Source organism: Paralichthys olivaceus, chromosome 22, assembly GCF_024713975.1.
Source record: "Paralichthys olivaceus isolate ysfri-2021 chromosome 22, ASM2471397v2, whole genome shotgun sequence".
NCBI lineage: Eukaryota > Metazoa > Chordata > Actinopteri > Pleuronectiformes > Paralichthyidae > Paralichthys > Paralichthys olivaceus.
Window position 1 is genome coordinate 9,363,067 of NC_091114.1, and position 16,799 is coordinate 9,379,865.

The 16,799-nt window shown below is 42.1% G+C and overlaps 1 protein-coding gene across 7 annotated transcripts in view; it reads left to right on the top strand.

Annotated features, from left to right (window-relative positions):
* Window positions 1–16,799, top strand: part of kcnip4a (potassium voltage-gated channel interacting protein 4a) — a 121,620-nt gene that overhangs the window by 101,879 nt on the left and 2,942 nt on the right. For 6 of the 7 annotated variants that reach the window (XM_020095528.2, XM_069518699.1, XM_020095527.2 and 3 more), the window contains 7 exons: window positions 5,927–6,051; window positions 11,632–11,701; window positions 12,125–12,195; window positions 13,350–13,457; window positions 14,088–14,192; window positions 14,320–14,382; window positions 14,484–16,741. In XM_020095528.2, coding sequence (XP_019951087.1) covers window positions 5,927–6,051; window positions 11,632–11,701; window positions 12,125–12,195; window positions 13,350–13,457; window positions 14,088–14,192; window positions 14,320–14,382; window positions 14,484–14,531 — 590 coding nt within the window. In that variant the 3' untranslated portion in view covers window positions 14,532–16,741. Of the gene's footprint in view, window positions 1–5,926; window positions 6,052–11,631; window positions 11,702–12,124; window positions 12,196–13,349; window positions 13,458–14,087; window positions 14,193–14,319; window positions 14,383–14,483; window positions 16,742–16,799 lie in introns of those variants that run through there. The other variant, XR_011239890.1, reaches the window with a different exon arrangement.

Sequence of the window (16,799 nt, forward strand, 5' to 3'; positions counted from 1 at the left end):
AAAGACACTAAGAAATCTGTGTTGAATTCATTTATTAATCAGTTTTTTAATTTATACATTTGTACGGATAGTGCTCGTATAGTGGGGAGGGAATTTCAAATGGAGTCGGACAGTTTCTATTTGGAACCAAAGAGACATATGAAGAAGCAGAGTGATAGGAGAGCAATGCTGGTGCCCACTTCCAGATCATATCACTCATATATGGGAAATGTCCCAGAAAATGTGAACTTATCATAATGTGCCTCAAGCAATGATGAACCCAAGAGTTTAAATTCCAATTTGATTCTCCCTATGATAAAAAATATTCAAATCCACTTTAAAGCTCCCTGGAAGTAGCTCTCTGACCATTTCTAACAAATGCATGCTTGAGTCATCCACACCTGACGGATGTGTACATGTTTTGCCCGTACATGGACAGCAGGGGACACAGAGCGGCCTCCTGATGAACTTGATACCCACAGATTGGTGTTTGATTTGTTTGGCCAGGACTGAAAACAGTCTATATTAGGAGAGAGCTCAGGCTGAGATAAGATCAGGTTAGAAGTTTTTGAAGTCAGGCTGACGTGTCATCAGCTGCGAGAGATTATTGATGGGAAGCGGTGGCAAAGAGGAATGTTTTACCGATCAGCTACAAATTATGGACGAGAAACGTTCAGGTCAGCGGTGACTTATTTGACACATATGTCCCACTAACTTTTAACAGCAGTGTTTCAGCATAAGTGATGTCTCGTTACACATGTGGGTGCACTGGCCTCTGGCATCTTTTTACTAAACTCGACATTTACTAAAAAATACTAACAATAACTATTTAACTATACATTTTTTTATTTTCTGAGCTTTTTTCGAACAAGGAACAATTTTTTAGATATATATTATAATGTGTGGCTTTTTGCTCAAAGCTTTAGTGCTAACAGTGAACAAGGAGTAAATGTGCACCTTGAATCAGGATGACGGATCAATACATGTAAAAAATACATATAACATATAATTGTCCCCTCTGTGTAAATTGTGGCCCCTTTATGGCCCCAGATTTAGAAAAATCCTTGAACCGCCAATGATCGCTGTACCTCTATGTGTAAATCTATCCTCCCAAACTGAGGAGTTGCATCTTTAGTGTTGGGATCAATTTGTTCACACTAGTGGTGAAATACAGTAGCAGCACAGAGTGAGAGAGAATAATAAGTGTGTTAGTGTCTTTCAGGGTTTTGGTGTCACAAGCAGTTTTCAACACCAAATGCTGTTTTTATCGTGTAAAGGGGTTTTCATGTTACCTGTTTGGAAAAATACCTTTCTAGTCCGAGCATCAAGTTCACTGACACTCCAGTCAAGTACACGAAATGTAACACGGAGCTAATTGTGGCTGAAGCTCTTTAGATCAGCTGTGCACGCTCACAGGCTGGGTGCCCCCGCCCGGCGACTGTAAGGTAAGATAAGCTGTGCTCCGCTAGAGTCGTGGCCTACTTTTGCGAGCCCCGCCTCCTCGGCCCTGTGCTGCCGAAGGTTCAGAGTCAAGACCTCATCTCAGACACACAGAAACACACAGTAGCACACAGAATAACATTGGGCTTCTCACAGCTAGAAATCAGAAACGATCTCAGCCAATATCACAAAGATTAAACTTAGACGTTCCCCCGTCATAAATCTGTTTTAACGATTCTCATTTCAAGTACGGGGCTTTCGTACTTATACCCTATTAAATCCACAGATCCCATGCGGTCCCCGGGGCCGTCAACACTTTCTGTACACACACCCCCGCAATACAACAAAGAAGCAGCGAGCTCTGCGGCGCCGTTCATCAAACTGTGCGCTTCGGCACAAGAATTGACCTGAGATTTATTGATTTTTTACGCAGCCATCTGCGCTTAAATGAAAACATTGTAGTTTGGGCACGTAACAGGTTTATCAAATATTTATTAACCACTTTTTTCAGTTCATGGAACCAATTGATTCAGGGCCATAGGTTTTTAGCCTCTGGCTTGACTTTACCTTTGAGAAAAATGACTCCTGAGTCTCAAACCCTGAGGAGATGTTGCAGTTGTGCTCAGATTGATCAGTCCACCCTCATTTTTTTGAGGGTTTATCATCTCACATTCATTTTTAAGGGTTCAAGTGTTTGGCTGCGCGAGCTCATTGTTAAAGACGACACCGTGCAGTCGAGCATTTTATTGTTCAAGCCTACAAGTCGTACCCTGTCCCCTTGGTAATTATATTTTGCTGAGGTGTTTGTCGGCGTTCAATTTCATTCTCTTGTAAGGCTGCAGGGTAAAAATGGCTCTGGTGGCGAGGAATTACATTTCTGATGAGCTGTTCCTCCAGCTACAACCTGCCATTATAGTCGGAGTCAATCCACAAGCTGTGTTTTTTGTGTGTTTTCGAAGAAGGCAAAAGTATGGCATGGCAATGTTTATGTGTGTGTGTGTGTGCATGTGATGACTGAATCAGTAACCTGTTTACGGAACCCCCTTTGCTTTGATTCTTCAGGACAACAACCCCCAGGGTTTTCAAAAATTTGAATACAAGTGATGCAACAAGAGCAAAACAGTGATCTTGTGGCACAGGGTGCGGGGGGGGGGGGTCAAAGACACAAACACACACGCTGCAGCATAAGATCGATTTTGTCAATGAACTAAAAGGGCAAACATTAATCAGCCAGGCATGACTGCTGCTCTTTTCCTCTTTGATTAAGAGCCGTGTCACTCATTCTTCTTGATTCCATTTCAAATTTTATCGCCTCCACGATGCTTCGCTTTTCACCGACGGCCGTGCTTCCAGTCCGATCAGCGACGTCGATGGTTTGTCTCTCAATCAGAGTCCACGCTGCCAAACTCTTCGCTCACGTGCTGAAGAAATGCACCTAAGCTCACCGCGCTGCCCTTGAGCTACGAGGCATGTCACCGTCGTACAGTAACACTTCTAAATAAAGCCAGCCTGCTGTCAGGACTAATGAAGCTCGGTAACAAAAGCAGCATCTGTCTAATTTAACCTGAGCGAGGGCACTTCTTCAGGAGGGTGTGTGTGTGTGTCAGGGCGGTAACAAGAACAGATGAGAGCTTCGCTGAACCTCTTCATCCTCAAGTTATTGTGTCATTATATGAGTCAACAGTGTCTTTTATAGCTTCTTTCTGAACCATAATGTTGGTCATTGTGTCCACGGTGCCAGTTTGGAGCCAAGAGCTTTTAACCATCTGCTCTTTGTCTGTGCAGAATTTAACTCCAGACTGTGATTGAGGGGAAACAAAAGAAAGCTGGAACTACAGTAGATGTTGACTTTGAAACTTTTTTTTTCAGGGGTCTTTGCGGGCTTGCTGACAAAAAAATATTTGACTGCAAAACAAGAAATCCTGCTTTAGGATAAATATGTTAAAGCTTCCTTCAGCCTTAAAACTTTTAGTTTAAGTTATACATTTGTTATCATCTTATAAAAACCATAGACAATGTAAATTCTCCCAAGACTCCCATTATCTATAAATGAAGCCAAAAAAGCGATTGACGGATGGAGCCATGGTATTAAGCTCCTGCTGATACAAGCTGGTATGGGAAGGATCCACCCATTGGAGCCTTCGTTTCTCGGGGATAGAAGAACGCATTTGCATTCTCTAAAGGATGCAGCACCTTGATTCAGACAGTTTATGATAAATGTACTTTTAAAGAAACAAGGACAGAGTTGATACATTTATCGATAATCTAAATAATAATCCACTAATCGTTTTCACGTGAGCAATTATTTGCCTCCTAACACGCTGAACTAAGATGACAGAATCTGTACCCGCTCAAGAACTTGCTGTGCTGCGTGTGTGTTTTCTTTTTGCAGCCTCGTTACTCGCCCCGCTGCGTGAACTCAATCTTCTCGCTCAATGCACTTCCAAGGATCATTTTTCTCCTGCTCAGTCGTCTCACACTGAGCTATTCTCCCGCTCACAGCCAGTTTCCTGCTGGACCTCCCGAACGTTGCCAGGCCCGGGCTGCAGATAAACGAGGCACTTTTCACAGCTTCTCTATTCAGTGATGTAATTGTTACCACTCGTTCCCTTTATGGCCCAGGTTTATTAAGGCTGTTTTGACGTTACGATTACTCCTCAGAAAAAATGGCTTGCTCTTGCTCTGTTAGTATTTTTACCTGCAGCCGTGGCTTTAAAAAAATTAGTGCTGGTTTGATTGACAAATGGTTTCCAGCACTCGGGGGCCCATCTGAACGCCGGCCACTGCAATCAAACCTCACACTGAATTTTTTAGAATAGCCGGGAGTGAGAAGGGAAATGGTCTTGCGTGCTCCGAGGCGAGCCTGTGAAGTGTTTCAGTTAATAGCTCTCATCTCAACGGCTGTGCTACTTACAGTATGTACCATAAGAGGGGTCTTCCTGTGTTGTGGTCATCTAATCCGACCTCTGATTGGGTCACCTTTAGTACAGGGGCGGGACAGGATGTGTTCAAAGGAGCTGACACCTGATGAGGCGTTAAATTACACCCTGAAGTGAGGTCACAGGCGCCGTATCGTATTCAGAGCCCGTCTTTGACACTGATGACCATGACGGATAAGGACACTTGTTAATAAGTCATGTAACCCACTGCACTACTTTTACATGACTTGCATGTTTTTTTAAGATAAAGTTTATGGTTAAACTATAGAGCGGAAAGCTTCAAATATTTCTTTGTCATATGGTTGAATCATATTATATTATTTTTAGTAGATATAATATTGATATAATTATCTATAATCAGTATTAAAATGCGTCTTACTCCCTAATATCAGTATCCGCATCTCTCCCTAAAAATCCATTCTCAGTTATTGAACTCTAAACTTTATCAGCTAACACCAACACTGTCATTGTGAGCTTGTTAGTGTAGCAGGCTACTGTTACAGATCTGATAACATAAATGTAGTAAAACTATTCAATGCTAGTTATGTAGACAAATATTGTTTTCTGACTCTATTTGTAGAAATACTTACTGTAAATGTAGCACAGATGTTGTAGCACTTGCACCCCAGACGCGTATGCTTGCATTCAAGTTACTGAATACTTTAACTTTTAAGTTAGTTACTTCCAGTTTTACGTATTTCATCTCCTGCTGCCTCTCGGAGCTGCCGGATGCAGATTTTCACTTGCAGCACGGAATACTTTGTTGTTGTCCTGAAGAACAAACCACGAGCTGTAGCCTCATGTCTATATTTAATCAACCCTCCCCTCTTGCATGATTTTTTCCCAGAATGCACTGAGGCTTGACTTAGCTGTCTGGGTAAGACCTAATGCTGTATTTCCCAGGTTACCCTCAGATTGTCCACAAGCGCGGCGTGAGAGCTCGACTCATGAGGCTCTTTCCATTCTCCACGTCCAAAAAGCTGTCGTCCACTACTGAAAGCAAGTGGTGATGACTTTGGTTCTTATCTAAGATGCTTTTACTTTCTGTTGCATTTCCTGGTACCAGGGGAGGGAATACACTCAATATAGGATTTCATCAAACGAGCACGAGCAGAATGATACATTTTTTGCATGTAAAAGAGAATTTAGCTCTTGTAATTGTTTTCTGAAAATGTGAAACAATGGGTTATTATACAAAGATCATTTCTTTTGTCATTTTGCAAAACTAAAAAAACATATTTGTATATTTCACAACATATCTCAACATATCTCTTAACTTTTGTGGAATTGAAAGCATTAGCTCGACAGCAGCAGGTGAATCGTGGTCTCTTGGCTCTACGGTGTCACACAGGGTTCAGCTGCCCTCCTTCAAGACGAGGCTCTGTCTGCGGTCTCAAAAATACCAACTGTTGTATTCAGTGTTTAGAGGAACGGGCCACACTGAGTTTTGTTCAGTTTTGTGTGGTGACATATGCAAATAGAAGGATTTCTCCAATTCTAGCCTTGAAAAAGAATGCTGAAGCTTGAAGCATCTGCTCACACCTGACCTTCCTCCTCCTCTTCTCCAGATAGCGTTGAAGATGAGCTTGAACTATCCGCAGTTCGCCATCGTCCCGAGGGCCTGGAGCAGCTCGAAGCCCAGACACGTTTCTCCCGCAAGGAGCTGCAGATCCTTTACCGCGGCTTCAAGAACGTAAGTCACACACACACGGCCTCAGCACCATATATAATGTACACCTCTGTGGGTGTTGTTCTTCGCTGGATACCACTCTCCCTCCTGGACATAAAGAATTCCTGTTTGGCTTTGATTTTATTTGATTTATTCCTTTACAGCAGGGGTGTTTCCACTCGAGCCCCCTCAAACAACTCCCCTTCCCTCCAGCTCTCATTGCTATTCCACTTCCACTCTGCTCCTCGTGTAGCAATAAGATAAAATGCTATTTTGCTGAGTCATCTGCATCTTGCGCAAAAAATGTTATCAAGGCGAATCGTGCTCACCTCAGCAAAACAGGAATTTCTGCACATTGTTCACCGTGCCAGGGGTAATTAGGTCATACGGCACCTCGGACCGATTCAGGAAGATAAGTGACGAGCGATCGGGTTCACGCTCCTCGAGAAAATCCCTTCGCTCCGTCGTCACCCCGCTGTAATGAGCTGACCCAGAATTAACTCAACCCAAATTGTGTGCCGATGAAAGAAAGAAAGGAGCGCAGCGAGAGTCCTGTGATAGGGAAACTCCCATGAGGCCTCAGTTTCCTGTTGAGCCTGCACTGTGCTCCAGCCACGTCCCTGCAAAGCCTGCCCATTAGTCTGCATCCACTTGAGACGAAGAAGTAAGAGGTGCACTAATGAGGGCTTTACTTCCTGCCAGACACACTTTGCCTGTCTCCTAACGATGAGGGAGTGGTTAGTTCACATGTTTATGTACACGCTTCCATTTTTAATTTTTTTTTTACAGTAGAGATTTGGGATTTTATTTTTAGCCAGACGCACGTGCAGCTCTGGGGATCTTCATCGCTTTGGTGCAGCCAGAACTACTCAACAACTACAGGATGGATTTACATGAAACTTCCCACTTCGTGAGAGGATGAAGCCTAATGACTGTAGCGCCACCAGCAGGTCAAACTTTTAACTTATCCACTGAAATACCTCAAAAATAATAATAGTAATAGAGCTAATTTGTGGATTATTTCTTAAAAGAAAATGAATAAGTGCTTAATAGGTCTGAAAAAGGGTAGAACGAGCAATTAAGATACAAGGGACATATGAAAATGAATAAATAGGACAATTAAGATAAATGATAAATACTAAACTAGAATAGCTCTCAGTAGAGTGCGTACCTTTACCAAGGCCCAACATTCCCATCATCTCATGCAACCATATTTAAGATTCAACGTAAAAAAAAAAAAACTGGGGATTAAGGTTCCTGGATCCTCGTCCTGATCCAGATCTGCCAAAAAAATTAAGCCGTTCTTCTTTGGGTCATGCCCCACTCCTTTACAACATTTCATGGAAATCTGTGGAAGAGTTTTTGTGTAATCTTGCCAACTAACAAACAAGAGGGGAAAACATCCCTGCGGAGGTAAAAAACCAAGGACACGCTTGCAATTAAACCGTGTGCTAGAATTGGTGAAAGGCTTTCGTAAAAAGACGGATGTTGAGAGGAGATTTAAAAGTCGGATGAGGATCTGAGGCTGCGTCCAGGCTCATAGCGGAGGAGCAATTCAGCAATGTAGCCGGGAGCTGTGTCGACCAGATGCTTCGCCCCACAACTTTTTGATTGGACCGCAATTTGCTTTCATTGGACTTCAGTGAAGTTGGTTGCAGGCGTTCCGAGTTCTCCTCAGGATGAATTGTGCGAAACTTTGGTTCAATTCAAAGTTACTTGTCTCCTCTGTGTAATTAGACGGATGCTGAAGAGCCAGAGGTCCAAATTGGACAAAGAAAGAGTAATAGTGCTTAAGTTGCAGCTACTAAAAAAGCTTTTGTCCATCAGACGTCCGTAGTGCAGCTCATTTTTTTTCCTGCCAGGGTCAAACAGCCCAACCCAGTGACATTGACGGAATAAAGGCAGGCTTTTAAGGCCAGCCAGACTAATTGAAGCTGGCATCGGTCCCGTGATGACAAACCTGCTCCTTCGTCCTTCATGTCCAAGGTTTTCTATTCAAATCACATGGCTCGAACGAAGGTGGCAGGCCGAGGTTGTTTGTCTTGACAACAAACTTTACGAGTCATTTGCTTGTAGCGCAGGCGGAGCTTTGCCTGAGATCCGCAATACGTCCAGAACAAGACCTCTGCGTGTTGCTCTTATGGTGATATTAGAGCAAAGGTCAGACCAAAGGTATGAGAGGATCTATTGTTTCATAAAGTCCTTGAACCTCGACTACAGGAAATAACACGGCAATATCTTCCTGTCTGGCTAAATCTGCTGGGCTTTCACAGTTCACAGAGCGGGGCATTGCTTCAGGCATGAAGATTAAGATCTCACACACTTTCTCTCAGTGGTGATACCACTGCTCACAGGTTTATTTCACCCCCCCACTCTGCTTATTGCTGCATCGCCCTCGTGAAGTCTCATGAAGAAATTTTACGTCCGACTGGTTTTGCATTTCACAGATTGTATGTGTGATATTATTTAAATGGGTGAGCTAATATTAAAAGCACATCAGATGAATACAAATATTTTTTCTGGCCCCTGGCGATGACATTAGAAAAGTGAATATCATACAGAGGCAAGTGGAAGACTGCAGCTTCATTTGTTATCTTTGCACAACAAACATATTTCCTCATAACAATATATTATTCCAGTTGATTCCAATTTTTAGTTTTCATTTCAACATGACCGCAGGATGCCTGCTGTTTTTACCTCGGTCAGGGTTTTGCAGAGCCTCTGAGCCTTCCCCCACCGCTGTCCAGAAATGAAGCCAAAATATTCTGGACACAAATGCCGCCATCTTGCTCATTTGGCGCCAGATCATGGTATCATGGAGTGGAGCCACGATACAGAGGTCCCTCCGATACACGAGCTCGACCCATCGTGAGCCAGTTTCAGCTGTCATGACATTTAGGACATTTAGGAGGTGGGATTTATGTCCTATGCTGCAGCCAGCCACCAGGGGGTGATCGTGTCACTTTGCCTAAATGATTATATGTCCTTAATAAGATCATTTTACTCATCAACAAAACATGTTAACAAAAGCTGGATGTGAATGAACAGTGTTTGACTGAGGTCCTGATTCCAAGCTTTTCCTGTTTTTGCTGGTTCGAGCATGAGACGTTTATCAAGTGTGTTTTATGCGTTGGCTTCACTCTCAGTTGAAAAACAGCCTCGGGCGCCAATGTCACCATGAGGCTGACAAGAGGAGATAAACTGCAATTAGATGAATTGTGCTGTCGGTGTGAGGCCTGCTTCAACAATCGCAAAATTTTACTGACCTTTAATTTTTCCTTCAAATTTGTGACGATGACTTAACAAGGTTAGAAGACCGCTTGGAACAAAGCCATTGGTTTATTGCTGTCCCACTTCATCAGTGGGGTATTAGGGCTGACAGCTGTAATTGCCCATCTGTGTATAAACCACACATCTCTCCTCATTTTCCCTGCTTTGTTACGTGACTCTCCTCGCGCTGCTTTAACACAAGGTGTTGAACTGACGGTGTGTTGACTGCAGCCGTGTAAACAGCGTTCTAATTAACAGAAGCTCTGCTAAACAAAAACAAAAAGTCGTGTTTCACATGTACAAAGATTCTGCGGAGAAACTTTATTCTTTGAGAAGCGATGTAATTTGATATTTCCTCCCAGTGCTGACATCTCTGCACTGTCTGCTCGAATATCATATTTGAAAGTTCTACTATCTGTTTGATGAATGCAAAGCTTCAGGCGGGACGTGATTCGCTTAGTTTAGCATTCAGTAAAGGAGACTCTGCCCTAAATCCAGCACATACCCCCCCCCCCCCCCCCTGTAAATTGTGTAATATTCAAACTTCCGTGCACAGATTAAACAAATGTTCAATAATTAGAAACAATGGAACCTTGGGACATTTCCATCAGACTCAGCTGAGGTTTGTGTTTATTCCCAATTACCCAGTGATAAGATCCAAACACACTGAAGTAAAATGGAGAGTGAGTCTAATTAGCAAATGAGAGGATGCTAAAATATAAAGCATCAGAGGGGCAATGAACACCCTGCACAGGCTTTAGTATTGTGTTCCCCAGTCTGGCAATGCATCATTTATCTATCATTTATACTTGACAAATTATTGGTTGATCTCTATTGATCACGTCTTTAATTTATTGGTTGCAAAAGCTAATTCATGAAGACAACGTGTCACTTTCTGACTTCATAGTAATTTTTATACATAGGAAAATTATTAGATCACCAAAAACAGTTTTATTTTACTTCTGAAATGTCAATTAATTCCACCTTTAAAGTGTTAATGTGTCACTACACCCTCTCCTGCATTAGAACAATACCACACTGCAGAATCAGTACTGTATGTTGCTTTCATCATGGTGATTAACCTGGTGGTGCTGGTTTGAGAGGAACTGCACAGAAGGTGAAAGCAAAGTGAAATGCAGGAACTTCAGTGTTTGAGAAAACTTTTTTCAATTCACGTTGCAGAAAGAATGTCACGAGTGTGTTGCAATGCTTTATACAGTGTTTTTGTTTTTTCTGAATAAAAGATAATTAAGTTGTTAATTCGGGAAAACATAGTGGATATTATCTCGTTCAATTCGGAAAAAAGATCTGCTCTGTTTTTCTCAATTATAGCTTTATGAGTCGAGAGTTTGATTCATTTATCATTTAAAAAGACAAGCAGGAGCTTTGTATTTGATATACAGACATGACAGTGGTGATACACAAAATGTTAAAATCCGAATTTAAAACAGATTGCATAGTTCAAACCAGAAGAGTCAGCTCACTTGTGTCCGTTATGAATTATGAAGAAAACCTTTAAACTTATCTAATCACTTATCTTTTTGTAACTTCCCCGAAATTCTTGACCTCTCCTCACCCGACAATACGTGCGACTCTGTGTGCGAGACAACAGAATCGTCAGGAGACTCTTGCTTCCTCTTGGCAGGAAACATAAGCTGCCTGTTTGAAGCAAGACAACAAGGTTTCCTCTTTGTTTTCTCACACCTTCAGCTCTGGTTCTCATCAGCCACAAACTCGCTGGTTCAGAAATGTGATAGGAACGTTTCCCTCTTCTTCGAGATTCAGTATCATGTCTGCAGCCTCGCACCACACAGAACTTCAACCTGCACGACGACCTGCCTCCAGCTCCACGCCGGTCTGAGCGAGGTCGTCCACCGTGTGCTTGGATGGCACTTTACTCTGAAAAGACACAAAGCATTTTTCTTCAAAGTGTTGCATAAGAGCATCTAGTCATTTCCACTCAATGCTGCCAGGCAACCACAAGTGGGTGACTTTGAATAGCTGTGGACAAGACATCCGTCGAGGCAGTTTTAATAACACCGACCCGAGCAGGATTCAGTTACAGATATATACTGAATTTATTTCATCTACAATAACAGTAACAGCTCGAGTGAAATATCAATTTCAATCCCCTTATCAAGAATATATAAATTAAATTATTTAACATTTTGGCTACAGACCTCAAGATGTCTCCTTCTTCACTGAAACTAAAGTTTGTGTAAGTTGTATACTGGAGCATGATTGGCACATCTTAAACTCCGATCCAATGTAAAGACTTGAGGGAAGCGTCAACACAGATGCTGATGACCTGTGTTATTCTGTTCTGTCTTGCAGGAATGTCCCAGCGGAGTCGTCAACGAAGACACGTTCAAAGACATCTACTCGCAGTTCTTCCCACAAGGAGGTTTGTGCCCGTTGCTTTGTCTTTTTATTTTTTTTTTTTTTTTTTAAAAAGGTCCAGAATTCACATCTCCTCTGGGTGCTGGACTGACACACGCTTTCACATCAAGTGCCGAAGTACTTGAAGTTGAAGTGCCATCTAAGAAAATGCAGGGACAGCGGGAGACACAGGGGAAAGAGTGATTCGCTCACTGTTGGTTCTCATCACTATGCAAAGATTCCACCCGAGGAGCCGGACAGAAAACATTAGGAGGCTTTGATACATCTGTCAGGAAAGAGAGGAGGCAGACCAGTGTAATGGTTCAGCACACACAATGATAGAAGAAAAATGAGTTTCTGTCTCAAGTTGTTTAGAAAAGCTCCAAAAAATGTCCTTGCAGCTGTGCAGTTGGAACATCAGTGTGACGTGTGTTTCTCCTCCTCATAGATGCTTCAACGTACGCACATTTCCTGTTCAATGCATTTGACACGGATCACAACGGCTCTGTTAGTTTTGAGGTAAGTGGAGGATTTTCATGTTCTCCGTGTTTATAGTTCCACAAAATGTCTGTCTGTATGTGGAACACATATCTCGAGAACCTTTAGGAAGTGTTTAGTTTGTGGTTTCGAGGAAGTGCGGTGGCGAATTTGGTCACATGATGCACCTAAATGTTAATAAAATCCAAATAAACACATTTTCTACGTCCTGGGATGAGTCAACGCTGTGGTGGGGGGCCCGCTGGTCAGAACTGCTCTGTGTGTACGTCACTACACTCGTACGCTAACTCTGACCCACCAACACTTCGGAGATGAGAAAGTAGCGATGCAGATCATGGATCCACTTCATCAGTAACATTATAACCGACAGCGTTATTTGTGCGACACAACTGTGCCATAAGAACCATCGATTGTAAAAGATATAAAATGACTTAAAGCAAAATTACGTTAAGATAAATAACTGACAGAAACAAGCGATTCATAGTTTTTAATAATATCTTCAATAACCCTGCGCCTGTATAACCAAGTACGGCTTTAGTTTTCATATAGTGTGAGTGTGTATGTGTAAAATCACTTCAGGGAAAGACAGTGAGAAAGAAACCGACCCTCGAATTGTCCAGAATTAGCGTCTTTGTTGGACATGTCACCAATTTCAAGAGGTCAACTCTGTCCAGCGTCTCAAACTCCACATCAAACGCGACAGTTTCCCAATGCAAGCCCCTTAATGCATTCCACTGCCGCCTTACATAACCTGCAACCGCAATCATGTTAATTCAACCCGAGCGTTTCCACTCGAGATGCCGTCAACACGTGATGAATATTCATGAAGGGCATGTATTTGCTTATACGAACAGAAAACCGGTCGTTACCCCAAACCAGAGCTTCACAAACTAACGTCTGTTGAAAAGTGCCGAGGATTTCCCCGAAGGCGAACGCAGATTACGAGACGGCTAATAATGTGAATAATGAGTTGTTCTAATTTACAGCGTCTGCTCTCTTGCTGTTTCGTCATTCGGCCCTAATTAATACTCGACATCATATCGCTGCAAAATGTAATGAAATCACACGAGATTCCACATATTATTGGGACTCATTGATTTTATTTATTGTATTGTATTGTTTATGTGATAAATGTGTATATTTCACACTAACATCCGCTCTTGTCGTCGCTGCAGGATTTTGTCATGGGCCTCTCTATCCTTTTGCGAGGCACCGTCCAAGAAAAACTCAACTGGGCTTTCAACCTCTATGATATCAATAAAGACGGATATATCACCAAAGAGGTACGACCCTTCAAACACTGATGATAAGAGGTAGCTCTTCTACACAGCCCTGATAAGAGCCAGCCATGCAATTAGATTTCACACTGGTGGTTTGTAGCAGATGCACAGATCTCTGCCTTCGAAAACTGATATTTGAAAAATCAATCAATGACAGATGTGTATATTTGATCATTCTTGATGATTCTTAATTACCTTTTTATTTATTGAGTGTAAAGTTTACTGGCTCCAAATGTGCAGCATGGTGGCGTTTGTATCTTGGATATTTGGGCTTCATTTCTGGATAGCGGTAGAAAGAGGAGCGGTCTATTTTTTGTAGTCTATGCTGTAGCTTTTATGTCGTGCGTTGTCATGGTGATCCATCCAATGACTGTTGTGATATTTCAGTCTAAAGCGATGGACTGACCAACAAATTGCTGGTAACAGAAATGTAAAAATGACATTTGAAAAAGAGGAGCGACGTCCACAAACGATGACGGGAATAATAAAAAACGATTCAGGTTGAATTTTAGTGACGTAAAGGTCAAAGGTAAATCTTGGTTTCACTTCCTGTTTACACCTGCTCACAATCTCACCCTGTGATTTTTTCGAACACCACATGTGCGTGCACTGACCCTCCTCTGTGCGTCGCAGGAAATGCTGGACATCATGAAGGCCATCTACGACATGATGGGAAAATGCACATACCCCATCCTCAAGGAGGAGACGCCTCGTCAGCATGTGGAAGTTTTCTTTCAGGCGAGTGCGGCACCGGCAGCCTGCTGCAGCTCAGAGCAGGGATACACCACGTCTGTCACAGTAAAGAGGCTTTAGCAGAGCTTAACTCACTTTTCATCTCCCTCTCTCTCCCTCTCTCTGACAACAGAAGATGGATAAGAATAAAGACGGAGTGGTAACCATAGACGAGTTCATCGACTGCTGCCAAAATGTAAGCTGGATGCCCCCGACACGTCTGCTCCCACTGCTGCTGGCACGCTTCTCATTACAATGTCTCTCTCTCTCTCTCTCTTTGTGTCCGTCTGTCTGCAGGATGAAAACATCATGAGATCAATGCACCTCTTTGAAAATGTTCTCTAGCTTTCGGCCGAGCGTCGGAGAAGAACACCATCTTTAGCTCGGCCCAATAACTGACTTGGACTCGTACTGTGTACAGTGTGCTATGCAGACTTTTGATCATAGACTAAACTATTGTTCGTCGCGGTGGGCCACGGGCAGGAGCTCGTGAACACTCTGGAATCAGTTGCCTTTCCAACGCGATATTGGAAAAATTCAAGACGAAAAATAAAGTCTTCTGCAGCTACGGTTAAAATTCAACTTCAAGGTTTATTTCCACCATCTGTCTCCGGAGTCGTCTTTTTCTTTCTATTCACCGGCGTCTGTAAACTGTGTTAGCCTTCAATATTATAAACACACTGGGAATAAGGAGGGTCTGGGGTTTTTGTTTTTTTCATCCTTCGCAGCTTTGACTTGTTTTATGTCCTGCCAAGTGAAATCACTGTGACTTTTAACAGCATCACGAGAAAAACAAAAGAAAACACACAGGAAATCATATTTCAACATTCCAGACTGGTGTTTGATTCCAGAGTGTTCCTTTGTGGTCTCGTTTCTTTTGCTCTTTTGAAGGACGCATTTAGAGAAAAAACACACACCATGTACCATTTCAAATTGTATATACTACAGGTGAAGTTAAATATATATATATATATATACACGAACTCTATGAGAAACTTAGTTCATGTTTACTTGCCAACGAGGATGAGACAACACAAGGATATTGATGTCAAAATCGGACCATGACACGGACGGTTTGTCCACAGAAGCACACAGGTAGCTGCATTAGGCGTTTCTCTCTGATCATGAAATAAATGCTGCTTTCAGTGTATTTCATTGAACCCTGTGTATGTATATGATCTGTAAAGTAAACCATCTATCAGTAGGTTTTTTTCTTTTTAGTTTTGGAAGCACTGTTGAGGAGTTAACACTAAGGAGTGTTCGGTTATTTATATGGTGTTTTGGTAGTTGTATAAAAACACTGTCAGTTGTACAGAATTAAAATGAACATTCACTTTTAGACCTGTTCATAAAATTCACTGTTAGAAAAACTGCAGGTGGTTTGGTTCGTCGGTACAAACTTTGGATTATACTCGTCATGTTCGGGTTCCTGCTGCTTTCCAACTCTCGAGTCCAGCTGCCCCGCGTCCACTCAGCCTGATTGGTCTCTGCTGCCTTTGATTAAAGCATTGATTGGCCGCAAATGTGTGCAAAACACAAGGCAAGCTGGGTAGGAGTTCACTGACTGCGTCTCGCTCATTGGAAACTACTGAATCACTGACAAGTTATGTAAGTAAAAGTGTTTCTGGCGTTTCTTTCTGCAGCCGCAAATCTGAGGTACACTTGATGATCGGTTTTTACGTAGTCGATGTTTTGATTCATCATGTTGTCTTTCATTTAGAGGATTAACACAGAATATCATTCCTCTGTATGAGCAGAAATCAAGGTGACAAACTTAAAGAAAAGTCATGTTGGCTCATTAATTCAAAAGAAAACGGCACATTCTACCCGACTGTATTCTCTTCACTTGTGTTTCTGGAGATGATGTGTATATTTCCATCACGAAATAACCTCCACCTGACTTTCTGTTTATTTGTGTTTGTGTGCCTTGCTGTTTGTAAAACTGTAAGTTCATGTTTTTATTCTCGGTACGTTACTGTATTAAAAATAGGGGAGGGGGGGAATCCCTATACGATACAACTCACTTTTAAAACATCCCAGCGGATGCAGATACTATTTTCTGAAAAAGATAATTGTAAGACATTTTTACATTTCTTCTGTAAATAGGATCCAAAGCATCCGAGTCGCTGATCACACACTTCGGTGTTTGACTTAGAGAGTATTTTGTAGTACTGTGATAGGTCCAAACACAGTATTTATTCATACAAATAGACAAAACATTAAGATCTCACGAGACCACAACGATCTGGCAGCAGCTTTTCCTCGGCTGTGCATTTCTTATGATAGTGCATGTGGAGTTGGTGGGTTTGATTGAAACGGTTCCTCGACTGTATTATCAGAAATGTTTTTGTATGCTCGTCCATGAACCTAGAAGTAGTTTATTACCCAATAAGAGCAGAGCATGTGTGAGGATGTGTTCTTTTAATGGGTCTGACTGAAGAGCAGTTGTCTGGCGCCCCCTTGTGTTGACAAGAAGATAACACATGCTGAGGCAAAATCGTTTTTGCCAATTGGACTGGATTTAACAGACAAAATAAATTCTACAACTAAAGATGTTTTGTGTATGTTTGCTGTATTTGGAGAAATTAAAGAAAACATCAAGATTATTGCTCA